Source organism: Capra hircus, assembly GCF_001704415.2.
Source record: "Capra hircus breed San Clemente chromosome X unlocalized genomic scaffold, ASM170441v1, whole genome shotgun sequence".
In the NCBI taxonomy this organism is placed as follows: Eukaryota; Metazoa; Chordata; class Mammalia; order Artiodactyla; family Bovidae; genus Capra; species Capra hircus.
This window is the reverse complement of record NW_017189517.1, coordinates 13,661,335-13,688,832: the sequence shown is the minus strand read 5'-3', so window position 1 is coordinate 13,688,832 and position 27,498 is coordinate 13,661,335. Positions and strand designations below refer to the sequence as shown.

The 27,498-nt window shown below is 39.3% G+C and overlaps 1 protein-coding gene across 2 annotated transcripts in view; it reads left to right on the top strand.

The window, feature by feature from the left end:
* LAMP2 (lysosomal associated membrane protein 2) overlaps positions 1-19,331 on the top strand; it is a 35,507-nt gene extending 16,176 nt beyond the window's left edge. The window contains exons 5-9 of one of the 2 annotated variants that reach the window (XM_005700339.3): positions 477-643; positions 1,916-2,038; positions 6,162-6,225; positions 6,657-6,821; positions 15,966-19,331. In XM_005700339.3, coding sequence (XP_005700396.1) covers positions 477-643; positions 1,916-2,038; positions 6,162-6,225; positions 6,657-6,821; positions 15,966-16,105 — 659 coding nt within the window. In that variant the 3' untranslated portion in view covers positions 16,106-19,331. Of the gene's footprint in view, positions 1-476; positions 644-1,915; positions 2,039-6,161; positions 6,226-6,656; positions 6,822-9,416; positions 11,417-15,965 lie in introns of those variants that run through there. The other variant, XM_005700340.3, reaches the window with a different exon arrangement.
* The last annotated feature ends 8,167 nt before the right edge of the window (positions 19,332-27,498 follow it).

The window sequence follows — 27,498 nt, the reverse complement described above, 5'->3', positions numbered from 1 at the left end:
ACTTCCTAAGAAGTTGAAATGCCTATGATTTGCTGTAGGGGCCACACAGATAAAAGGTTCATTTGTATTTAAATCCTTCAGTGATTTTTAAACTGTTTTTTTAGTTAAAAACACTTTTTTTTTTAACGTAGGGGTTAACTGTTTTCAAACTTAAATCTCTGATTTTCATCTCAGAAGCAGGTGATAATTTGGGAGGGAATAAAGGGTATAAAAAGATGAGTGTGTGGCCACATGTGAGTAGATAAAGCATTTGTATGTGTCTGGAGCCCATCTGCTGTGTCATAACTTTTTAAAGATTGTCTGCATGTGAAGCAGCAGTTTGAGGACCTCCGCCTCATTTAGTTTAAAATACTAATAACACTTTCAAGACATTCCTTATCCCGAATATAATCCTTTTGGACTTCTGTTTTGAGAAATATGTTGCTCTTCCCTGACCTTATGAGTTAAACAGTTTATTTTGTCCTTGTATGTTTTAGAGTTTTTGTGTGATAAAGATAAAAGTGTAACCACTGCCATGCCCATCGTTCCCACCACGGCGCCATCTCCAACAAAACCAGTGGTCGGATCCTATTCAGTTGTAAATAGCAATGGTACCTGTCTTCTGGCTACCATGGGGCTGCAGCTGAACATTACTCATGATAAGGTATAGTTGCCTGTTTTTATTGATACATTCTTTTCTGTATCTCCTTTCCAATGTAGTGGGTCCAGCCTTCAGCCCAAGAGTGGTGTAATAGACTGATGGAGTTTTAAATACTGATCTGATGTTGTCTTGTAGAGTTGTGACTAATTTGAGTTAATACAACTGTAAAGAGTTAATGTTGCTGTCAAAGGAGTGTCTTGGCCAGCAGGAAACCTATTAGTTTAAGGGACTTTGGGGTGTAGATTCTTTTCCCATCACCAGGTCACAATATGAGCAGTTTTTTATTTTATTTTATTTTATTTATTTATTTTTACTTATTTTTCTCTGTGCTGGGTCTTCATTGCTTTGGGTGGGCTTTCTCTAGTTGCGGTGAGTGGGGGCTACTCATCATTACTGTGCACAGGCTTCTCATTGTGGTGGCTTCTCTGTTGTGCAGCACGGGCTCTAGGCATATGGGGCTCAGTGGTTGTGGCGCACGGGCTTATTTGCTCCATGGCATGTGGGATCTTCCTGGACCAGGGATGGAACCTGAGTCCCCTGCATTGGCAGGCAGATTCTTATTCACTGCACCACGAGGGAAGTCCAAGCAGTTGATCTTTGTTTCAGTTAGTTTAAAAATACACCTCCTTCACACTTTTATGTGAGGGCTTCCCTGGTGGCTCAGATGGTAAAAAAATCTGCCTGCAGTGCAGGAGACCCTGGTTCGATCCCTGGGTCAGGAAGATCCCCTGGAGAAGGGAATAGCAACCCACTCCAGTATTCTTGCCTAGAGAATTCTGTGGTCAGACCATGGGGTTCCAAAGAGTCGGACACAACTGAGTGACTAACACTGTAAACTTGGAAGAGTGCAGCTGTTTCTCCAGCTGTTTGATGATTTGAATGGTATATAGAGAAAGGAGTGCCTAACGGCACTTCTGCTTGCAAAGCTCTATTGGGCCTACAGAGGGCGTTCTGGCAAACCGATCCCATTTCCAGTGTCTTGGGACTTAAACAAGCTAGGCAGATGGCTCTTGTGCTCCATAAAAAATGTCTTTTCATTTGGCTCATTGTTTGAGGAAGCTTCCCTCTTGTCTTCCCTTTTTTTTTTTTTAAAGTCTGCTGAGTTACAGCTTGAGGGGCTTGTACCAGCTTTGAAAGTAAGACATCATACATTTAAATATCCAGGAGACAAAAGGAGTTTTTGTTCTCCATGAACTTGATCTTATTGGAATATAAGGTTTTGCTATAGATTTTTATGGTTAATCTATGCCTTTCTCCCCTCCTCTTCCCCTAAAGGTTGCTTCAGTTTTTAATATCAATCCCAACACAACCAATGCTACTGGCAGCTGCCAACCTCAAACTGCTCTGCTCAGGTTGAGCAGCAGCAACATCAAGTATCTTGACTTTGTCTTTGCTGTGGTGAGTAACTGGTTCATGAAGAATTAGGATCATTCTCTCAGAAACACATCTGAAAGTCCTTGTGTGAATGGGTGTGTATGTTTATGTGTTGAGGGGGATAATTATCTCTATTTTCCATTTCAGCACTACTTAATTATACAGTGTAGTCCACTGATTCCTGTTAATCCCGCAGGGTCACTTCCATGTTCTGTGGACTGGGCTTATTCTCCTCTTCTGCTGTTATATAGACCTTAGGGTAGGAGTAAGAATTAACCCATATGAAGAAAAAATCTAATCTGTCCAAATAGATATATGTAATAATAAAGTCTATTTATAAAAGACAAAGTACTTTCCATAGTTTTTTTCCATTATTGGTTAGAAACTTCTCCTGTTTATCTCTTATAATATTTAGGCTTTTTCAGGGTTATATTACTGGTCAAAGTATCAGTGATAATGATAGCTAACGCTTACTGAGTACTCACTGTGTCCAAGGCTCTGCATGTACTACGTCAGGATAGTTTATAATGGTGGCATCCAGGTGTTCTTTGTTCATGGTCCTATCAAAGGCTGGATGGACCCTAAACAGAAGTTTTCGTGCATGTTCTACTTCTAGCTAGCATAAATTAATCATTGGGGACCTTTATTTCCACCTTCTCAGAAGCAGTTGTTATCCCCATAATTTTTTGAAGGGTGTATGTGTGTGTGCATGTGCATGCACAGGTTATGACAAATTGGAATGAGGAGGAGGGGCTAGCTACCCATGAGGGAACCTGTTAACCCACCAACAGTTAATATATAAGTGGCTAAAAACAGTTGTGCTTTTAAATCAGATTACTCATATCTGGGGATGGGGAAATAGCTTCAACATCTGATATATGTGGTTAGGTATGTCTTTGTTTCTTGTCTAAACTTGGTATTTTGAGTATAAAGCCTTTTTCCTCTATGGAAAATAAGCGGAGTAATTGATGATTATATTTTAGAAAGGTTTATAAAAATCTTCTTTTTCCAATATGTAAATAATTTCTCCATTACAGTACACATATGACCAGTGAACTGCTATTAAGAATGTATAGTTAAGCTTGTCATTTTCAATGTGGTAGAGCAAGCTTCCCAAGTTATCTCATAGAGATTATATTGTAGTCAATAAAAACGAAGAAAGCAAGATTTTAGATTCACTCCCTTTTGAGTGATTGAGCTTGATCTTTCTAGCTGAGGTAGAATCCTAAAGGGAACATGGTTTTTTCTGACTCTCATGGGGAAATATGTAATGCTTAATTCCAGAAGACTTTTCTAAAATGTGGTTGAAAATAGTGACATTTTAACCCTGCTACAGGCACTTTGAAAAGTCTAGAAATACCTACAGTGTCACCAGAGTTCAGTGGGGCCCATCTCACCTTCAATCCTATCATGACAGTTGCTTGTCAGGATAATTGAATTCAGTGTATATATAGGATGCTTTTTATACTGTTCATGAGGTTCTAATGGCAAGTATACTGGGGTGGTTTGCCATTCGCTCCTCCAGTGGATCACATTTTGTCAGAACTCTCCTATGACCCATCTGTCTTGGATGGCCTTACACGGCAAAGCTCGTAGCTTGAGTTACGCAAGCCACTCGCCATGACAAGGCATGTGGGGTTTTTTTTTTTTTCCCCCATTGGAAAAGACCTGATGCTGGGAAAGATTGAGGGCAAAAGGAAAAGAGGGTGTCAGAGGATGAGATGGCTGGATGGCATCACCATTCCAGTGGACATGAACTTGGGGAACTCCAGGAGGTGGTGAGGGACAGGGAGGCCTGACATGCTGCAGTCCACAGGATCGCGAAGAGTTGGACACGACTGGCGACTAAGCAACAACACAGGATGCTATGGTGGGATACAAAGAAGAAGGCCTGTGTTCTTAAGATGCCCATAATCTATCGGTCAAGGTGTGTGCGTGCATGCACTCAGTTGCATCCAACTTTTGTGACCCCATGGACTGTAGCCCACCAGTCTCCTCTGTCCATGGAATTTTCCAGGCAAGAGAACTGGAGCAAGTTGCTGTTTCCTTCTCCAGGGGATCTTCCTGACTCAGGGATCGAGCCTGCATCTCCTGCGTCAGCAGGCAGATTCTTTACCACTGAGCCACTGGGGAAGTCCCCAAGTGATAAAGATAACAGTGTATAGATAACCACCACTTTTATGGAAGGCCTTGAATGCCCTGCTGGCTTTTGGATTTTTTGTGGAAAAGTAGACTGTGCTGTAGGAGGTGCATTCAAAGTGGGATGAGTGTTAGACCAGAGGAAAGTACAAAGTGCTATGGGAGTAAAGGAGGGCTTCCCAGGTGATTCAGTGGTAAAGAATCTGCCTGCTATTGCAGGAGACACAAGAGTCCCAGGTTCGATCCCTGATCAGGAAGGTCCCTTGGAGAAGGGAATGGCTGCTTCCAATATTCTTGCTTAGAGAGTTCCATGGACAGGAATCTGGCGAGCTACAGTCCATGGGCTCACAAAGAGTCAGACATGACTGAGCGCCCCAGCACAACAATGGAAGTATAGAGGAACGAGCCGTTAATTCTGGCTGGAGGAGAGTCAGGAGGGTTTTACAGAAGAGGTGGCATTAAAGCTGGACATTCAAGAATGGGCCAGATGTGTACATATGGAGTATAAGGGGAATAAGTGAAAAAGTACAGAATATCCCTGGATAAAGGAACACAATCAAGACCAGGTGGAAAATGAGGCATGGAACATGTTTAGTGAATCATAAGTTTGGAAGAGTGTTTGGGACAAATTGTGGAGAGCCTTGAATGGCGAACCAAGGAGAGATGGGGTGGCGTTGTCAAGACTTCTGTGTGCTTTCTCCTGAAGTTCTCTTAGTCTGCCCCCTTGTTTTCATTCCCTACCGATTCTGGCCTCCATTACCACTTACCTCCTATCTAGTTTCAGACCACCTCCTAACTAGCCCCCCCCTTCTCCTTCCCTCCCCTAATGTACTTCGGCATCAGCTGAATCTTCTTGAAGCTCAGCTCTTTCTCAGAAACCTGCAGTAGTTCTGTTTTGACAACAAGAAAACATCTAAATTCCATGCCTGGGGTAGTTCAAGCCTCCTCTCCCCGCTGTGCAAAGTAACCTGCATATCCAGCTTTATGTTGCCTTCTTTCCCTTGTCGTGAAGCTCATGCTTCCGTCACCCTGTTCCCTGTGCACATCCAGTGTGGTAGGAGAGTGGCCGAGGAACCAGCACTCAGGCTCCACAGCCAGACTCCCTGGGGTCAAATCCCAGCTAACTCTAGCCTTGCGGAAGTTGCTCAACACCCTCTATGGATCAGTTATCCCATCTCAAAATGGGGTGTTGTAATTCTTCCATGAAGCCTCCTGGGTAAAGTTTTAGGAACAGTGCTTAAAGTTTTCAGGTGCCAGTGTGCTTGTGATGATGCTCATTTCTGACTTCTTTATTCAGGCTCTTCCCTTCTTGAACACTTGTTTGTGCTTCTTTCCTAATTGAATCCTACCCCATTCAGATGGCCCATCCCTAACCTTCTGTTGCCTTTGCTCCTTCCCTAGTTGGAATTCCTTTCCTTTTATTCATAATTTATCACTTTCTTTTTTGTAGTATGGTTATTTATTTTTATTTGTCTTCTCTGGCAGATTGTAAACACAATGGGGGCAGGATCCAAATGTGTCCATTTTGCTGGCTCCCTGGAACACTTAGATGTGTTACCTTGTACATACTAAGCGATGAAGTAATTGGAAGGATCCTCTGATCAGCTTAATGCTTCAGAAAGAAAATAGCATTGGAGGAAAAACAGAGCTGGATAGGCAGAAAGGCAGGGAGCCCTGTGAAGAGGCTGTTGTGATCTAGGCCAGAGGTGATAAGGGCTTGGAAAGTGACAGAAAGATCAGAACGGAAGGAGTGAATTGCTGAGTGTCTGGGAACCAGGTGAGCGCATCATCTCTGGTCCCAAAGCTGGAAACAAAAATGAAGAGGTAAAAGGGTATCAGTCACATTTTGAGTCTCTTGACTTATTTGCAATTTGTGCTCCTGGGCCAGGTCTAATCCATGGTTGGATCTTCTGGGTAATAGTATTAGATTGCTCTCCTTCCATAGATGTTAACTGTGTCTGTAAACAGCTGTGATGCATTGACTAACTGGATGCTTTTTTTCACACAGAAAAATGAAAACCGATTCTATCTGAAGGAGGTGAATGTCAGCATGATTTTGGTTAATGGCTCTGGTAAGCAAAACATTGGCCTGGGAGGTGGGGAGGAGTATAGGTTTCACTGAAAGAATACAAACCATACTTATCTTGTTACCAAATAACAAGGTAATTTAATGACAAGTGCCTTATTTAATGGAACAGAAGATTCTATGTTAAAATTGGGCTTTGACCATAACTTAGAACCGGTTTTATCTTTTGCAATATCTTGTATTTTCAAAGCATAGTAAGTAATAGTTAAAGAATGTGACTGGGTTTTAGACTGTTGCAACATCCAAAGAGATAGGGAACCTAGTTAGTGATCTTAAGAATGGCTTTTTGTGGGCAGACCCTGTACCCTGAGCTCTCCCGTATTTCACAGAAAATTCCTCAGGATTGTCTTCCCCCTCCTCCCTTTTTAAAAAATATTGACAGGATAAGAAGTTACTAACATTTTTTTTCCTTTAAAGTTTACAGCATTTCAAATACCAATCTCAGCTACTGGGATGCTCCCCTGGGAAGTTCTTATATGTGCAACAAAGAGCAGACCGTTTCCGTGTCTGGAGCATTTCAGATAAATACCTTTGATCTAAGGGTTCAGCCTTTCAGTGTGACAGAAGGAAAGTATTCTACTGGTAAGAATCAAGCAAGTTTTATTAATAATTTATGCTCATAGGTTGACTGCTAGGTGGCTTTTCTTTTGAGTTGTGGAAATTTAAGCCCTGGAATAGAGAAATAGGAATTCACCTCTCGACTCTTATAGCCCTGAGAAAGTGGTGTGACTATATTAGCTAATCATTTTGCTCAAATTAAGTGTGTTTTGTAATCTCAAAATCATTTGCAGCAAAGTTCTTAAGGCTAAAAACTGATAGGTCCTTTAAGTGAGCTTTACATACTTTGGCCACCTCAGCAAAGAGTTGACTCATTGGAAAAGACTCTGATGCTGGGAGGGATTGGGGGCAGGAGGAGAAGGGGACGACAGAGGATGAGATGGCTGGATGGCATCACCGACTCGATGGACATGAGTTTGAGTGAACTCCGGGAGTTGGTGATGGTCAGGGAAACCTGGTGTGCTGCGATTCATGGGGTCGCAAAGAGTCAGACACGACTGAGCGACTGAACTGAACATAAGACGCAGACACTCCTCCATGGGTTGTCATTTGTGGGAAGGATGGCACTGGGGAGCAGCGGTTTTTGAGCATCTTGACTGTCTTCTTGGGGCCATCTTCTCACTGGAAACATTTTCATACTCGAATTAAAGCAGTTTGGTCTCATTAAGACAAAAGATTGCGGTAGGAAAGTCTCAGATGTGGCCTATGTTTTGGCCAGCTAGAATGATCTGGAGAGTTTTAAAAGCATGTGCCAGTATGAATGAGGCTCTTTGAAGGTCTACACAGGGCTAATGGTGGTATTTAACAGATTTTTAGTGAAAGCTTTGTGAACGGCTCATTACACTGTGTTTATACGATTATCAAAGATGCATTTGGCATTACGAGATTAAAATCTGCATGAAGAGGGAAAAGTACATAAAATTCCTTAATTGACTCGTCTTTTAAACCCGATTACATAAAATGGATGATTTGTGGATCACAGCTCTGCCAAGCAGAGCCACACCAGTCATCCACATCCTTTTCAACAATGAATTCAGTGGTTTAGAAAGAAATGTGGCTGCATCTGAAAGTGCATATGCTATGAGCTGCTCAGCGGTTTTGCAGTAGTGCTGAACACCTAGCCGGCCTTGGTTAGGCCAGAATAAATTAGGCTCTTGACGCTACCATTCTTGTGATTAGAGGGGTTGATCACAATTAAAACATAGTCCCAAGAATTCATGTTCCCCTTGGTCAGATTTTGCTTGTGCGCTCAGTCACTCAGTCGTGTCTGGCTCTCTGCGACCCCGTGAACTGTAGCCCACCAGGCTCCTCTGTCCGTGGGATTTTCCCTGCTAGAATACAGGAGTGGGTTACCATTTCCTTCTCAATTATTTTGATCCTTTCATCGTTTTACTTTTGAGTCTTTATCAATCTCCTCCCCTACATTATTACCTTCAAGTTTTAAGTCCAGATTTGTGTTGAACTTCAGATTATTTGCAGTGTGCAGTCAGCTCAAGCCTGTTAATCTAGTCAGCTAAAATACAGATGAGCTGTATTTTTTCTCTTATTTGCCGCTTTGGTTTTCATATACATAGAATTAAAAATATCACCCAAAGGAGTATACAACATTTAGTACTGATACTGAATGTGTAATCTACTTGTGGAGCTAGGTTCTTGACTGGTAATACTTGACTGTGTAGGAGGAGTAAGGTAAGAGTGTTGATGGATTTTACTGAATTAGACTGCTCTCTAGAAATGGAAAAGATAGCCCCTGTGAGCCCTGACTGGATTGATAAATTGGTGAACACACTCAAATTAGTCAGAGGTCTCAGTTTCTTGACTTTAGCAGCCACTAGAAGCGTTTCCTTAAAGTTGAGAATCTGCAGGCTTTTTTTGGGTAAAGGCTCAGACAGTGTTTCAGCTTTGGAGGCCATATGGTCTCTGTCACAACTGTTGAGCTCTGCTGTTGTGGCGTGAAAAAGAGCCACAGGCAGTAAACCAGTGAACATGGCTGATTTCCAGTAAAACTTGCCTTGTGGATACCAGAAACTTGAATTTCATGTAATTCACATGAATCATAAAATCATCTTCTTTTGCTTTTGTCCCCCCCCCCCCCAATCATTTTAAAATGTTCAAAAGGCATTTTTTAGCCTTTGGGCCAGATTTGGTTCACAGGCTATAGTGTGGCTCTTCTGATCCCGTGATGAAACCTTCCTGATCTGCCAGTTTCCCTAAAGACATCGCTCTGCCACAAAGAGTCTAAACTGGCTATGTAGAAATCTGGCTAGATCGGCTCCCTTCATTTCTGATAAAGTAATACTCCTATTTTGGAAAGCACTTGGAATATATAAACAAAGAAATACAGACACATGTATGTGTTTTACATAAATGAGTATACATGCATATCTATCTAATACATACAAACATACATGAATGAAAGGACAAATAAGTTTGAGGATTTTTATTCTAGAACAATCCATAATTTATGTAGCTTTATCATAAAAATAGACCTGTCTTAATTACTTAAAGTTGATCTTTTAAGAGCATTTTCTGACTTTTTAATGAACATCTTTTACTTTTGGAACATCATTTCTTTTTTATTATACTCATTCTTTGTTACACACTTTTTCTCACCTACAGCCCAAGAGTGTTCGCTGGATGATGACACCATTCTAATACCAATTATAGTTGGTGCTGGTCTTTCAGGCTTGATTATCGTTATAGTGATTGCTTACCTAATTGGCAGAAGAAAAAGTTATGCTGGATATCAGACTCTGTAACACTAATCTACATGATAATAAAAGCAAGTACAAATTCCAACATGCAATACTGTTCAACTTAAGGTATATATAGTTTACAGTGCTGATCTTAAAACAGGTGGTATTGGGGGATTTCAAACTCAAATAGTTAAAAAACACCCCTAAAATGATAAACTATAAATTAATCACATGATTTTGGCTTTTCCAACTAAGGAATTTAAAACATTTTTATAGCACCTCCCCCCCCAAATGTGCAAAATTGCATGGATTATAGATTCCGTTTTACATTGTCTTGAATTAGTATTTCGTTGTTGTCACTTGAGACATTCTGATTAGAAATACACAGTTTAGGAAAAAGAGCTTAACCCCCTCCCCACCCTCGTGTGTAGTCAAATTGAGACAACACATTCTATGGTGGATTTGTACTTGCTCATTTTGCATTTCTTAGTGATTTTGTTTGCAGGTTAACTTAGCTGCTTTGGCATTGCTGCATATTTGACTATGAGAGATATGCCAGTAGATGTGAACAGGGTCTGATAGTATTATGTTCTTAGCAATGCATGCTTTTCTAATGCCTTTTGAGTACACTTGTACTTAATATGGCTGTAGTGACAAAAGATACAGAAGCTTTTAAAATTTTAAAATAGGTGTTAATCTTAACCGTTGAGTCCTTTCTTTAAAAAAAAAGCAACTGAGTAATTCAGCCTTTTAAATGGTAAGATAAAAGACTATTCCACCTGGGCATTTCAATCCATTTTCTAGATGCTTTAGAGATAATTGCTAGGCAGTGCCAATTTGCGGTGTTAGTTCTTTGTACCCATAAATTGGCCCCTACTCACAGTGCTAATATTAATGTCACTAGATTTATGTAGATTTCTCTTTAGTCTTTGAGTCTCCGTGTTGGTGGTAGTTTGTTTTATTCTTTCCTTTTCCTTAAAGAAGAAATGCCAGTATGTCCTAGATTAAGAACTTGGACCTAACGCAAAAATCTTGGTCTCCTCTTTGTTGACAAAAAAGCTGTTCTTCCTTTCCAGCTTGCATTGATGGCTACATTTACTAATGTGGCTTTCGTACTTAAATAGTTCAGTGCTAATCAAAGCTTATGTTATTATTGTTCATTACGGTAGCATCATCAATTCACGTACTTTTTGTTAAGTTTTGTGCTCTGGGGAGAGGCACCAAACTCCATTTCACCTGCACCACCTAATGTCTAGAGCCCCTCTCTAGAAAGCTACTTGGAGCTGCTTTGCCAGCTTAAGGCACTTTTTAAAGGCTAAATAGAAATCTGATTTTTTAAAAAAATCTTTATTTAAATAATGTTTTAGTGTAAGATTGTTACCCTTATAGGAATGGACAATGCTTCCAAGAGTATGCCTTCCAAGAGTATGAGAGTCAAAGCAGCTTTTTTAAAAAATAAAAATTGGAAGCACAAGCAAGTGGCACTGGCTTAATGCTGTTAATGTTTCTAGAAGTTTCTACCTTGAGATTATATACCTGATTCATATTAAAATACCTCTAATTAGCACTGTTTTATAGAGAATCTGACTTAATTGACTATTTTCGTATTTTACATGGGCCAGTTTATATGCTATTACTCACACTATTATTCGTATAGCCATGTGTTCTTTGTACCTTTTGTAGTTTTGTTTTACTGGGTTTACATCTTGATGGTCTAACACTCTATTTGGTTTCTGGGTGTTTCTCATGGGTTAGCATTTGTATAAAGAATCTGGTCCATGTAAATGCTTTTCATGTTTTTTTCCTCAAATGTTTAAACCACTAGTTGATGTATGGTATTTCTCTTCGGTTATTTGACTGTCCACTTGCTCAACATATTGCTTCTAAAACAAACAATAAAGATTCTTTTATTTCTTAAGGAAATTTGCTCACATTTCTTTCCTGTTGGCTAAAGTCTAGATTTTGTATACTATATAATGGCAATTTCTTCCAAAAGGAAAAACTTCAAAAATGCCTAGAACTAAATTATTTCCAGAATGTTCTGTGTATTACTGTCTGGGAGAGTGGTGTGTGTGTGTGTGTGTGTGTGTGTGTGTGTGTGTGTGTGTGTGTAGGTCCTTACTGATGTTGGAGTGGCTACAGAGTAAAAATCAGGTCGGGGATGAGATGTGTATGGGATGTATGTGCGTGTGTAAGCTCCCCAGTTGAATCTAATGTGTAGCCAGTTAGGAAACCAATGATTTAGAATATTTTACTGTAAAAGCAACAGAGTATCTCTGTATACTTTTCTCAACACCTAAATTGAGGCTGATATTTAATATCTGTACATTGCAGCCACACAAACCAAGCTATTGATCCAAGCCAAAACAGGATTGTATGTAATCTTTCTCTCAGATCACCTTAAAATGCATGAAACTTCCAATTTTTAGATGACTTCCCAGTCTACCTTAGTGTGTCACACACAACCATTTAGCAACCTGGCTGGCTTTCCTCTGGATTACCCAGTTAAGCCTGTGACTGCCAGTTAATCATCACAGCTCTTACCTCTACTAGCTACTATGTGCCTTTGGTCAAGCTACTCAACTGGGGTCTCTCAGTTTTTTCATCTGGGGGTTGAGGGTTTTCAAGTCTTGTTACTTGTATTTCTTTGAGTGAAATTTTTCATTTCAGTGAAGAAAAATATACATCTGAGTATTTTTAGAAGAAACCTGATAAGCTACTTGTTAGGGATAAAAAACATATTTTCATCAAGTGTAAAACATACCATCTGAAGTATTGCATTTTTTTAGGAGGAATTCTTAAAAGAATCAAGATATTTTTAGGATTATAGCATTTTTATTTCTGTTTATTTAAGTAGATAATATTACATTGTCTTAGGCTCATCTTTCTCCTACTTATCTCCTGATTTTTTATCCTGTTGCTGCTAAGTCACTTCAGTCGTGTCTGACTCTGTGCGACCCCATAGACGGCAGCCCACCAGGCTCCCCCGTCTCTGGGATTCTCCAGGCAAGAACACTGGAGTGGGTTGCCATTTCCTTCTCCAGTGCATGAAAGTGAAAAGTGAAAGGGAAGTCGCTCAGTCGTATCCGACTCTTAGCGACCCCATGGACTGCAGTCTACAAGGCTCCTCCATCCATGGGATTTTCCAGGCAAGAGTACTGGAGTGGGGTGCCATTGCCTTTTCCGATCTTTTATCCTAGTACCTAATTTTCTGCATCAATAATTATCATATTTTTGAAACTAGTATAGAGTGAGTAGCTTCAAGTATCTTTTCAGATGCGTGTAATAAACTTCAAGCAGTTTGACTGTAGATCTAAAAGGTATGTGATAAATGTCACATAAAAATGTGCCTCTTAATTCTGATTCTTCTAAAGAGAAATTTAACTCATTGGTTTTAAAGAGGTGTTTGTTTTCTATTTTATTATAAATGTACATCTTGACTTTTCAACCCTCTCCCTGAAAAGTGTATCTGACAAATTTCTGAACTAACATAAAATTGAAGATTAACAGCATTTTTAAAATCTCCATGAACATTTTCCCTGAGATTTCAATGGCCATGAAATTTTACTTCTAAAATTATTCTCTGCTTCTGTGATTATTAAACTCTTCCACTTATCCATTCTCCAGAAATATTTTCAGTATGGTCTCAAGTGTACATTAGGCAGATAGAGCAGGTCAGAATGACTTACAGAAGGTTTTTCAAGTTGTGATTTTATTAAAATTTCTGTTTACCAAAATATCTTTACATTACCTGAAGAATTTTTGCAGGTTGAATTCATAAAATCAATAGTTATTATAAATTAACACTTCACATACTAATTGAGAGCATTTTAGGTAAATGACAGCATCTAGAAAAATCTTTGTATTAGTGGAATTGCCTTTTTGATCTAAGAATATTTGTCTTACATGAAAGCCTTATTGGCAGTATTTATTAGTCGTTTCAGTCGTTTCAAATTGGGTCAAATACCCAATTTGGGAAAGAGAGGACTTTGAATTTGTTTCCAGAATGAGAAATTAATCTACTAATGAATTTTTTAAAAACCAAGTTATATAAAATCCAAGGCATAATACTTCATAGTACATGTCGCCCAGCTGTTTATATGCTGGCTGGTAATTTGGGAAATTGAAGGGGAGGACTCACTGGGTGATCTTAACACCATAAATCCACAAAAGTCACATCTGGCAATCTCAGCTATCCTGATTGTTAACAAAACCAAGAAGCAAGTGAAAAAGATCATTGAGCTGGCAGCCAAAGCTGATGTCACAAAGTCCATAAACTCTAGGACTGCATATTGCTCCCAGTTGTTGCTCCAGAGACTAGTGAAAGGCTGGCACATTTCCTACATGAAAATACAGATTTGCCTTGCAGCTATTCATTCTTTTGGGCACAGTTGTAATAAGCATAATTATCTGATTTATCAATCCCTGGTAAATTGCAAGCGAGGAGGAGAATTAGGGCAGGAAGAGGCAAAGAAATGGAAAATAGAAGTTGTGGTTCAGCATACTAGCTGCTTCCTATCTCTGCGAACATACCACCGTCTACGCTGTTCCTTTCTTCTGGAGTCTCAGTAGCTTTCCTTCTGGTCAGTGCTTCTAGAATTGGATTTCTCCTGCCTCCCAGGAGGCATCTTCAACCTGTAAAAAACTCATGGCTTTTTCCTTGATCATGTAACCACTTAAGTCCCTCGCACCCTGAAGATATCCTTTCTTGACCCAGTGTCCCCCTTCTGTCTACCTTTTTTTGGTCCCTCTAAACTTCTCATAACAAATACTGTGTTCCCCATCCCAAGTTCTTGATCTCCCAACCAATCACTTCCCACTCACTCTTAAACCTGCAACAATATGACTCCTAGCCCCCACCCTCTGTATTGCTTCAACCAGTGGGCATTTCTCAGGCATCTCTAATAATTGACACTATTCTCTCATGATAATGGAAACTTTCTTTCCTTGGCTTCTGAGGCACCATTTTCTACCTACCTTTCCTACTTTTCCTTACTCCTTTATTCTTCAAAGGGTTTTGTCCCTGACCCTCTTATTTTATCTGCCCTTGCTGAGAAATACCTCTGTCCCTGGTTTGACCTATCACTTAAGTACATCAACCACTTGGTTAAGACGCAGGTATCAGAAGCTTGAATGTCTCCCTCTTCCACAAATCCCTCTTTACCCTCTCCTAATACACAGATTTTAAAAATTAAAAAACTAACCCTCACAAAAATAAATACATACAAAACTGAAATGCATATTATTCCTCTGTATTCCTTATCACCATGAATGGCACCAGCATCTACCTAATCACCAAAGCATGGAATTGGAAGCCATTCTATTATCTCCTACCACACTGCCTACGTCCATTTGGTCAATTCTGTCTTCTCATTGGATCTCTATAGTGTATCCCTTCTACATCTGCACATTACTGAGTTCAGGATTGAATTATTGGTCATCTAACTTCTAGCAGTAGAGTTGCTTCCTAACAATACCTCCAGCCTTCCATCTCCCATAACTTCTGAAACAAATATCCTGCTTAAAATTCTGCAAAAAAAATGTTTTTTTCTATCAGTATAAGGCCAGACTACCTAGAGCATACAATGCCTTTGTAAGCTGGTCCTAACATCCTGTTTCCACCTCTTTTCCAAGAGTATTTCTTAATCCATTGTTTTAGCTATGCCAGCCCGCTTACATTTTACCCAAAGCCCTGTGTTTTGTTACCATCCATAGGTCCATATTTTTGTCTATGCTATTTTCTATACCTGGAATGCCCTTCACCCGTTACATGCACAGCTAATTCTTACTCATTCTTAATATCTCAGCTCTAGTGTCACCTTTTTCAAACTGTGTCTTGGCTAACAAGGCTGAGTAAATTTGATGACACTTTGTGTGTTCCCTGCCCCTGTTATAGCACATTTTGAAATTGTAACCACTGATTCTCTTGTCCGACTCCTATGCCAGACTGAAATCTTGAGGCTAACAGTTATTTAATCCGGGCCGGTTGATACCTTTCCTTACTACTAAGTGACCGCGTATTGCTCTGCATTGAGTCTTCTATCTGCTTTGTATAGTTGGTTATTTGGCTCATTTCATTATTGCTTCCCAGTCTGCGGGGCACCTGGCACTATGCTTCTTCAACTTCATAACGGTTTGCTTCTGAAAGCTCACAGCTTGATCATCAAGGAAAGGCTAAATATATTTATCCATTATCTTCCATTTAAGAAATCTGGGAAGTAGGTGATTGTTTTATGTCTTTCTTCCAAAATGACTGCATTTGTGGGAGGGAGGCGGTACTTAAACGTTTTGGTTATTTGGAAAATCACTTTCGTGGGACATCTCATCTGCTGGTAATGAGTGCCAGTGATTTGTTGTCTGGGTGTGAAAAACGAATGTGTGTGTTGGGAAGAACTGTCATTTTAACTTAAAGTGTACACATTAGAAATGTTGTCACTGTTTTTGTTCTCAATTGTCCTTTCTCCACATCTAGCTCAAGACTGCAGTGCAGATGACGACAACTTCCTTGTGCCCATAGCGGTGGGAGCAGCCTTGGCAGGAGTGCTTATTCTAGTGTTGCTGGCTTACTTTATTGGTCTCAAGCGCCATCATGCTGGATATGAGCAATTTTAGAAACCTGCTTTCTGATTGATTGTATAAAAATACATGCACATAACAAGATTTTCTTCCTTTTCAGTTTTGAAATATTTTGTGAAGGTAGCAAAACTTTAAGTCTTAAATCAGTCCCAGCATATTGAGATCATTCTTTATTAGTAAAAACTGTAAATAGAACAGCTTAAAATTGAAAAAGCGTCGTGTTAACTGGTCCTGAAGACAAATTTGTTGAAAAGAACATGGGTGTGCAGTGTTTCAAGGTCTATCTTAAGAAGCCTTGGCCAAATTTGGATTCTAACCTAAGATGCCTGAAACTTAGTAACGTGGCCATTATGGAGGTTGAATGTGTAGTTGTCTCTTCATGGAATTAATAAATATTGTTTCACTACCGGTGTTCTGTTTTCAGTGTATAAGAACTATCCTGATTTAAACTCATCACTTTGGATATAGTTAATTAAATAAATGTTGATGTGGCATAAATGTCCATCATATGCTTAAACTTGGTTTTCAGTTGAATGTCCTCAGGAGTATCAGCATTTTATGTGACTTTTGCTGACTTCTTTGAAGCTGAAGTCAGTATCTTAGGCTTGTGATTTTCCCCTAGGTATAAAACAGACCCAAGAGACCACAACAGAGCTTAAACTGGCTTCAGAATTAAGAGCTTTTTTAAAAAAAAGTTTCTTTTTCACCAGTATAGACTGAAAAGATTCAAATATGTTTGACCACTTACCTTTTTTTTTTTTTTAAGTGTTTTTCTCTTCCTTGGATGCCCAATTAGCACTGAAAGATAGAAATATTCTATGAACTAATTGGGAGAGATTGTGTTGTGTTTCTCTACCTCATCTTGTTGATCCCTGGAGCATTAAAATCTATTTAGTGTTGTCATCAGACTGGTACTTATGAAACGTAAGCTAACAGCAATCTCAAAAGGCAGGCAGTGAGGCATAGCAACTAGGCTCTTAGTTTTTCCAAGACATCCCCTGTGGGGCAGAGCATAGATGGGAGTGTAGAGAGAAGCTGTTGGCGTTAAAATGAGCCAGAGAATCAGCCCCTATCGAAGCATGCTCCATGTTAGAAGTGCAGCACAGATACTGAATGTATAGACAAGTAAAAAGGAAGCTTGAGAATTTCACATTGAAGTGATTATTTTATTAATTCATTCTACGTATATCTTGACTTGTTCAGAATTTTTATAACTCACTAATCAGTATTTTGGCACTCAGCTATCAGTCTCAAAGCTTTCAGTAAAATACGGTAAATCCTTTTAATAAAAGCTATTGTCATTGCTGAAATTCATATTATATATTCAGAACGGTAGCAACTTTTTATGCATGACAAAAATGCAAGAAGAGAAAAAGAGTAAAAAAGCAAGTTATTGTTCGATCATAAATCACACCAAATACCACATTTGTTATGTACATGAGATTTATAAAGGACCTTAAAGACTATTTACTCTATACCCCATAAGTTTTACAGAAGTGCCTTCACTGAGGTTATATATCTAGTGGACAACAAAAGCATTATTACCATTTTTATTTAAAAGAATCCCAATGAAATCTAATCACTCAATAGTAAAACTGGTTTAAACTTGAAACTATGAGATTAGCATTGGACACTTTGAGTTTCTGTACTAATTACTTCCAGTAAATGATATATGACACCAACTTTGCTTAAATATTTTTGAAGGTAATGTTAGCTTTTTGAATGCCTCCTATTTTGATCTGTTTGCTATTTTCAAAGCCTAAAATCTCCTTGGATGGGATCACAAACATGGGAGGAAAAGAGAAGGGAGTAAACACTTGTTGACCTTCTGATGTGTATCAGATATTTTAGAAATATAATTGTTTTTAATCCTCAGATACCTTATAATGTAGGTATTATCTCCCTTTTATAGATGAGGAAAGTGAAGCTCAGTTTAAACTACTTGACCAAGGTCCCTTAGCTAGTGCTTGAAGGAGTCAAGATTTAAACTCAGTTCTGTCTCAATCCAGAGCTCAGAATCTATACCGCACGTGCACACAGCCTTCCTGGTGGTCCAGTGGTGTCCACTGGATTCTGCTTTTATTCCAGGCCACTGCTCAGCAAAAAATAATATAACCTGATAGTTAACTAATGCTTGTATGAAAAACATTATATTGCATTTTCTTGATCATAAATTCTTTTTAACTTGAATTTTATTACTCATTCAGAATTTTTATATTTTCACGACAGTTATGGCAAGGTAGGAAGGGAATGGGGAAATACACAGGTGGTGGTTTTATTCTTTTTTCCTGTGGTGCTATTAGACAATTCAGCATAAGGTCTTCCCATAATAGGCAAGCACAATTCTTTTTTTTTTTAATTTATTATTATTTTTTTTAATTTTTATTTTTACTTTATTTTACTTTATAAAACTGTATTGGTTTTGCCTAAGCACAATTCTTTGTTTCAGACTCTTTCCTGTTGTCCCCTTAATGGTTTTTGTACTGAGGAATTAGGTGTGAATAAAGATGAAGTGACAGTGAGATACAGGAGGATTGGTTAATTGGAAATGTTAATATTTGGGTGGATATAGTAAAAATAGATGGGATAATGCTCTAAAAGACTAACCTATGTACACATTCAAAATGCTTGTTTCTTGTTTGCTTGTTTCTGCTTAATTGCATTCCTTACTAATTTCCTTTCCTTGCTTTCTATCTCTTTTCTGACAGCTGAAGAATGTTCTGCTGACTCTGACCTCAACTTTCTTATTCCTGTTGCAGTGGGTGTGGCCTTGGGCTTCCTTATAATTGTTGTCTTTATCTCTTATATGATTGGAAGAAGGAAAAGTCGTACTGGTTATCAATCTGTGTAATCAATTAAATCTAGTAGGTTCTTTTATTTTTATTTTTTGGCTATGAGAAGTTATGTCTTCCATTGGCTAAAAGCCAGGAAATGCTGTGCAATTGTTTGGGATATGCAGATTAACCTCAGTGAGTTTGCTAACTAACTTGGGCATGAGTAGCACTCTTAGGACCAATTTTGTTTTTTATTTTTCTATTTTTTCTTCCTTTGTAAAAGTGTAATTGAAAGAAAAATTGTGGCTTACAGTATCTTTTTTAGTAAATAATAATTTTAAGCCTCTGACTCCAATTATGAAAGCATTGCTATTGAAGGGTAATTTTATATGTTGCAGTTACTTGTATTTTGCCTCTTTGACATTATTTGCAAAATCAAAGCTGTTGGAGAATTTGACTTGCTTCAGAAAATAAATTCAAGAACATAATGGAATTCATTTTCATTGGTGGCAAACATAAAATTTGGTTTGTCATCAGACTTAGTTTTCCCAAGATTATTTAAATCTTGATTTTTCTGCTAGTTAGAAAGAAAGGAATGTTTTCCCAATATTGTATTTAATAGCAAAAGTCTGGCTGTTTTCTTAATTACAATTAGTGGCTACTCTATTTTAACAAGGACGTCTTTTTTTTCCTACTAGAGTTTGGAATATATTGACTATCTCAGACTTGCCATTTATGCTGAAGGTTGAAGTAAGATGTACAACCCTTTTTTTTTTTTTAAAGGTGTTCATACCAAATTTTTTTGCCATACTGCACAACACAACACGCGGGATCTTAGTTCTTCCACCACGCATTGAACCCTTGACCTCTGCAGTGGAAGTGCAGGGTCTTAACCACTGGACCGCCAGGGAATTCCCTGGGTTATTTTTTTTTTTTTTAGAGTTATGAATTAAAAATTTTTTTTCCTCATGGAGCCTTACCTTGTTCAGAAAGTTACTTCATCCTCCGCTAAAAAAGAACAAGACGAAGCTTCATTTTGTGTGCCGTCTGCACTCTTGTCCCCTGTATGAATAAGTTCTAATTGATAAATTTTTAATGTGTTGGTTTCTTTTTCTTACAACAGCAAGTGCTAACTCTAGAAACTAGTGGGCCCTGAAGTATCATCAGTCAAATGGCTGCCTGGCCAAAGCTGGACCAGGAATATTCTATAAATTTGTTGATCTTGATAACAGACTTGTATCCCTGTAGGGACCTCTGATGGCTCTGGCTGCTAGAGTCAGATACTAGAGGCCTTTCCTCCCAGTGTCTGCTTGATTGGCCAGGCTATTGAATCACCCTGTGATTTGGAAGCACAGTGCTGTATCTCTCTAGTGTGCAGCTTTGCACACGTGTGATTCGTGTGATTCCCATGAAGACAGATGCTGATTTTATCAAGCTATTTTCTCTCATGTAACTAAAAAACAAGCATCTTCCAAAGATCTGTCTTCGCTTTAAAAACTTTCTTGGATTAAAAAATTAGGCTTAAACCTTAAATAAAGTTTCTTATTAAATCCAAGGATAAGATCCCCATCTACCTCTCAGCACAGTGCAGATGCTCTCCACTGTGTTGCTGCCATTAAGTGATGCCAGAACTCCGCCAATAATCGGGACTGGAAACTTTCATTTAAAAAAAAAATTCATGAACATCTTTCTTTACTATCTTTACATGTGCACCTCAAAGGCATATATTCCAAACTGGAGTAGAAAGTCAGAACGCTCAACTACACTTCCCTTAGAACTTTCTAGTTCTGACTCGCAGACTTGAGCTCTCCTCGATTTTGCTAAGTATATAAAGAATGTTTTCTTTTAAAATGTTTTTTTGTATGTGTGAAAACAATTGATTAGCTGTTACTTAGTCAGAGTGATGGCACCATAAAGAACAGTGGCTTCGTTTCAATAAATATTTTTGAGATGATTGTCTAAAAGCCAGGTTATTTAAATCAGCTTGTGACCTTGCCAGGTATATGGGTTGGAAAATTCAGATACATTTAGAAGTATGGGTTCATTTAAAAGTTTTCTACCTGTTGAGTAGGAGACTAACATTAATTCTTCAAAGAGTATCATGGTTTTATCTTAGATAATTAGCAAACATGTTTAATTCTTGAGAATTAAGATTAATTAAAATATAAAATTATCAGATGGTTAGAACAAAAACTGCTTCAATTCCAGTAAAATACAGGAAGCCCCAAATCTATGAACTGAGTGAGCTCAGTTCATTTTTGTTAGTACAACAGTGGATCAGATAGTGGGGCTTTGAACTCATGAATATAAAGAATTATTTTCACCTGAGCTTCTTTGGAAGAACTGATGCTTGCTGCTACCTAAAGTTTTGGATATATCAATATAGTGAACTAATTAATACCTACAAAATAAAGCATACTGTGGCACTCCTGTTTCATCTGATATGTGTGAATTTTAGATCGGTGGATTAAAATACAATAAAGATCATTCAATCTATATTACTATGGGTAACTTCATTTTTATTCCATGTTCTCAGTATTTAGAGGTTGGATTGGTTTGTATAACTGAGTTCCTCAAATTTTTGTCTCTTGAATTGTCAATAGGACTTACATAATCTCATAGGTCTGCAAATTTACATAGGGCAGTCATTAAGGCATTAGAACCTTTAATGTAGACATCTCAAATATGGGGACTTATATGGTCATGAAAATTCCAAGAAGATATTGAAAATAAAATATAAAAATCAAATTTAAGAGCTTCATAGTAATTGTACTTTTAATATGTATATCTGTCTGCTTCAATAAACTATTCACTGTTGAAATTGGTTCCATTCTGAGCAAGATAAACACCTCAGGGATATGACAGGGGCAGAAGAGGAGCTATCCATTTTCTGAAAATTCCTTTTGAATTCCTGATAATCCAGTCTAATGCTCAAATGTTATATGATTGGATTAAATGGCGCACATTCCTTTTTACTTAAGAGACATTTTTGGTGGGAGAAGGAATTGAACTTAGCATCTCTCCATAGTTCTGAATAACGGGGTTTCATTTTCTGATTGTTAAGTGTTTAATGGGCTTTAATTCAGTCAAAAAAATAGCCTTACCTTGCATTTGTGGGACTGGGGGCGGGGTCGTCTGTCTTCTCTCAGCTGAATATATTTCGTAACTTTGCACCTCACAAAACCTCTGAAAGAAGCACTTTATAGATAGCAAGTAGAGTGTTTCCATATATGTTGCCATCTAAAAAGTCAATGTGGAGGTCCATCTCTTTTAAGTTCAGTGTGTATACTGTTAAGTGCTAGAACAGCCTTTAGAATTACAAGGAAATGTTTTGCTTTCTCTTTGCTGTTACTGTCTTTTTACTGTATTTTGATGGCAGTGTAAATTTGAGTCCCTCTATTTCAAGAGAGTGTGAACAGGAAGAATCTTGGCATCCAATTCATTTTTAGTAGGAAAATGCAGCTATAGTTTTATTGAGCAATTACAGTCCTGTGTACTTTATACACACATTTCATTCACTTAATCCTCACAGCAGCTCTCTGAGGTTGAGTGCTATCATTCCCAGTTTCCAGAGATAACTGAGGTTTGAGCTGTTGTTTAACAAAAGTCCCACAAAGAGTAAGTGATGAAACTGACATTTGAACCCAGTTCTGTGCCTTCAAAGACCGTGCTCTTCACCACCATGCATCTTGGCTTCTAAGAAAGAATAGATTAAAAAGAAACATACCTTACATTAAATGGTTACAGAAATCTGACTCCTATAGTCTTCTGTCCTGCATGAAGTCACCCTATAAATGTTCTTCAGTATTCTTAAAATAACTTTAGTTCAGCCCAGTTGAAGCGAGCGTGAACGTGGTGGCAGTGTGCGTTGTGAAAGATCAAACCAAGGCCAGTTTGTGCTGCAGCTCGTTAGAGATCTTAAGCCCTGAATGTCACTGTTTTTCAGAGTAGCCTCATCTAGTTATTCTGATCACGTATCATTATCATTCTGTCCTCAAATTGTTCTGCACCATGAATCATTCTGATCGTGCATTAGTGTGTTTAAGAGACTAAATGGATCTGTCTCCTCACTTTACCTAAATTAATGTCATCCCTACCCCCCAGCCATCCCTTAACTTTAAGTGCAGTGTAGCCATGACACTTGGCAGTCCTTGCTGGGTGGTTCTGAGCCCCAGTATGCAGTTCCTCCCACTATCTAGAGCCTTTCTGAGAGGGCATTGAAACATGTGTATCACCATGGGTAAAATAGAGAACCAGTACAAGTTTGATACATGAAGCAAGGCACTCAAAGCTGGTGCTCTGGGACAACCCAGAAGGATGGGATGGAGAGGGAGGTGGGCGGGGTGTTCAGGATGGGGGAACACATGTATACCCGTGGCTGATTCATGTCGATGTATGGCAAAAACCAGCACAATATTGTAATTAGCCTCCAATTAAATAAACAAATTTTTTTAAAGAAATCCTCATTCACATTTGTTGTTGTTTGCTCAGTCATGTCCAGTTCCTTGTAACCCCATGGACTGTAGCCTGCCAGGTGCCTCTGTCCATGGGATTTTCCAGGTAAGAATACTGGAGTGGGTTGCCATTTCCTTCTCCAGGGGATCTTCCTGATCAGGGATCGAACCCATGTCTTCTGCATTGCAAGCATGTTCTTTACTGCTGGGCCACCGGGGAAGCCCTTATTCACCTCCTTATTTTCCAGCCATAGTGTGCAACTCTTCCTCTCCCACCTTATCTGCTCTCCTGTACTCCCTCCTCTCCAGCCATACTGGCCCTCTTGCTACTTCTCAGAGACTCTCAGGGTGTCTTCCCTTCAAGGCCCTTGTGTTTGCTCCACCTTCTGCCTGGAAAGATCCCCTAGCTAGCCTCACGGTTCATCCTCTAGTCCCATTTAGGTCTCTTCAAATGTCACCTAGTCAGGGAAGCATTCCTTGACCACTCTATAAGTCCAGTGTTCCCCCTACACCACTTCCCATCCCCTTTAGTCTATTTCACTTACATTACTTCCACCCGTTACCATTTGACATGCTATTTATTTTACTTGCTAATCTGTATTTCATGTATGCTTCCCACTAGAAGGTAAACTTCATGAAAGCAGGAATCTGCAATGTTTACTAGGCTGTTCCAGTCTCTAGTGCCTGACACACGGTTCACACTGAATAAATATTTGCTGATGGATAAGTGGTCATTTTTTGTAGTAATAACTAAACACTAACTCCTTAATGCCTGTTTTACTCAAATCTAAGATGCTATTGGTTGTAAGATAAATACTCGTTAAACTGTGAGAGGCCTACTGTTTTCAAAAATGTGAAAAAAATGTACATCTTAGAGTTGATATGCATCAGGCACTGTGGAGAGTACTACTGCATTATAACACCTACCATTAATCCACTGAATGCATCTGGGATTCAGAGCCAAGCCGTACGCATGCTACCATTACAACTTCCCTTCAGTATGACATACTGCTTCTTGTGTCATCTTCAATTCCAAAAACAAGTCTGGCGGCTATGATTTTCCATTTTAAAGCAGACAGTATTTAATATTCATGTTTCCTTCTTTTTAAATGCTACATAGCATAGCATGGCAGGTATATCAGAAAAGAATTTGCATCCTTGCTCTTGACACACAACAGGGTGATAAGTAACTTGGACAAGTCATTCAACCTCTCTAAGCTTAGGTTTCTCCATTTGTAAGATGGAGATGGTACTGTCTTCTACTTACTATCTTGTAGGATTTTAAAGGGAATTAAGATAATGCCACCAGATTTACAAAGTAAGCTCACATAAACATGAGCTTTTAAAAAATCATATAGGTTGGAATGTTTTTGCTAAAGATGAAAGATGTCACATGTTTAGACAAGATCATGGAAAGAGGAAGTGAAGAGAGAATGAAAAGTGAAAGTGAAGTCGCTTAGTCGTGTCTGACTTTGCAACCCCATGGACTGTAGCCTACCAGGCTCCTCGGTCCATGGGATTTTCCAGGCAAGAATACTGGAGTGGGTTGCCATTTCCTTCTCCAGGGGAGCTTTCCGACCCAGAGATCGAACCCGGGTCTCCCACATTGTAGGCAGATGCTTTATCGTCTGAGCTACTAGGACAGGCAGAAGAGAGAATAGGGCTGAGATAAAGCCTTAAGGAGTAGAAATCCACTCAAACTAGGTTATAAAAAAGCAATGAATTATGAAGTGATTGTATAAGTCTCACAGAATCCAGTGGGAAGAAGTACATTTGAGACTCAGGAATAGAGTTAAATTATAAAGCTTCAACTGAGAATGTAACAGGTGATAACTACTAAGAAAATTTAGAAAAAAGTGAGTGATAACTTTACTGCATTTATTAAGATGTGTTATAAAGCTCAGATCAAGTGTTAGATGGATATAATAACAGACCAACAATTTAATGGGCAGCATATATACACACACTGTATTTGGTATTTGATAAAGATGGTCCTTTCAGATCAGTGGGGAAAGACTGGAACATTGAAAAATGATACTGAGCTACTAGGTTGATTATTTGGGGGAAAAATACATTGAGACCTACCTCATAAGTACCAATACTTCTACCAAAATGCCACCACACACAAATTTAAAAATAATCTACAAACAAGGGAAAATACTTGGCATCCTAATTATGACATAGGGTTAGGTTAATATCCTTACTATCAAATAAAAGCAAGGTGAGTATTCCATGAGTACACTTAGGACATGAATAAATCATGAGAAGAAATACGAATGGATAAGTAATTTCAAAAAATACTCCATCTTTCTATGTAAGCAAAGAAATGCAAGTCAAACTAAGATCTTTAAAACTGGTTAAGATTTTTTAAATGATTATATTTACTATTAGGTTTTCTTCTTGTAGCTCAGCTGGTAAAGAATCCACCTGCAGTGCAGGAGACCCATTGGGAAGATGGAGAAGGGACAGGCTACCCCCTCCAGTACTCCAGGGCTTCCCTGGCGGCTCAGCTGGTAAAGAATCTACCTGCAATGTGGAAGACCTGGGTTTGATCCCTGGTTCAGGAAGATCCCCTGGAGAAGGGAAAGGCTACCCACTCCAGTATTCTGATCTGAAGAATTCCAGGGATGGTATAGTCCATGGGGTCGCAAAGAGTCGGACATGACTGAGCGACTTTCACATTCATATTTATTCTTGGGCATGGTACAGAAGACTCTGCACACTAACATTGTTGAGAGTGAAATGAAAATTTGAAAACAATCTAAATGCCCAGTGAGAACTCCTTAAGTACAATAAATTGAAACGCTGACATGACAGCATTTTACATGACCATTTAAAGTTACATTCTCAGATAATTCAGATATGAGACAGTGTGCCCTACTGCTAAGTGAGAAACAGATGCAGGAAAGGAATATGTACTGAATTAATCTGTTTTGGTAAATAAATCTCTATGTATCTGTAACTGCTCTGCCACCCAAAAAGTGCTTCTGTCAATTCCTGTATCTTCTGCATGCGGGGTACAGAGCCCACCAAGAAGGGATCCAAATTTGAGTCACTACTTTTACAGTTGAGGAGGCTTCAAAAAACATAGGTACCATATTGTGTCTTGGTGTATATAAATATGTGGTTCTCTATACTCTTAAGTGTGTGTGTATGTAAAGTAAATACATTATAAACAGTAGTTACCTCCAGGTTTGGGGATTGTATGTGGTTTCAATTGCTTTTCCTACTTCTGTTGTGGTGAATCCAGTTTACTTTGACAGTCAGAAAAGACCTCAGGAAAATAATTTCCCAAGAGAGTGAGTTATGAATCTTCTTGGTTCTCTCTTGCATCTTGCTCATAAATAAGAGTTGACTCGGTGAGAGGACAAAGCCTCCACTCCTGCCAGGTATCAGGGCTCTGCCCTCATTTGAAACTTGTTTTTATTAGAGGAAATTTGAACATTGCTCGCTAGTCTGGCTAGCTGGCATTTGCCATGCACTGGGTACAGCTCTCACCTGTAACAAGGGTGCAGCACACCTATCATGGAGCGGTCTTTTGTTGCCTCCTGTGCCACCTGACGGAGAAGGCGATGGCACCCCACTCCAGTACTCTTGCCTGGAGAATCCCATGGATGGGGGAGCCTGGTGGGCTGCAGTCCATGGGGTCGCGAAGAGTCAGACATGACTGAGCGACTTCACTTTCACTTTTCACGCATTGGAGAAGGAAATGGCAACCCACTCCAGTGTTCTTGCCTGGAGAATCCCAGGGACGGGGGAACCTGGTGGGCTGCCGTCTCTGGGGTCACACAGAGTTGGACACGACTGAAGCGACTTAGCAGCAGCAGCGACACCTGAGCGGGGCTTCTCCCCATCCCTACACTCGCTGCCTGCAGAGGCCCCCGGAGGAAGGGTCAGCTTGGAGCCCCTACTTCTGCAGCTGTATGAAACAAATGGGAGTGGAAGTGTTCATGGTAAGGGGCTCTGTGGAGGTGGAGTGGGGAGCGTAGCAGCCACCCTACGCTGCTCCGCTTTCTGCATCACTCTCCCTGTAACTTTCAGCAGGCTGACACCCCTAGAAGCCATGTCCACACTCCTTCCAGCACCTTCTTTTGTAGCATCAACACTCCACAACAACCAACCCTGACTCTTTGGGCACCTCCACTCACTTCCCTCTCCACCAGACTGGCTCTACGATTCAGAGTCCTTCCATTATAGTCAG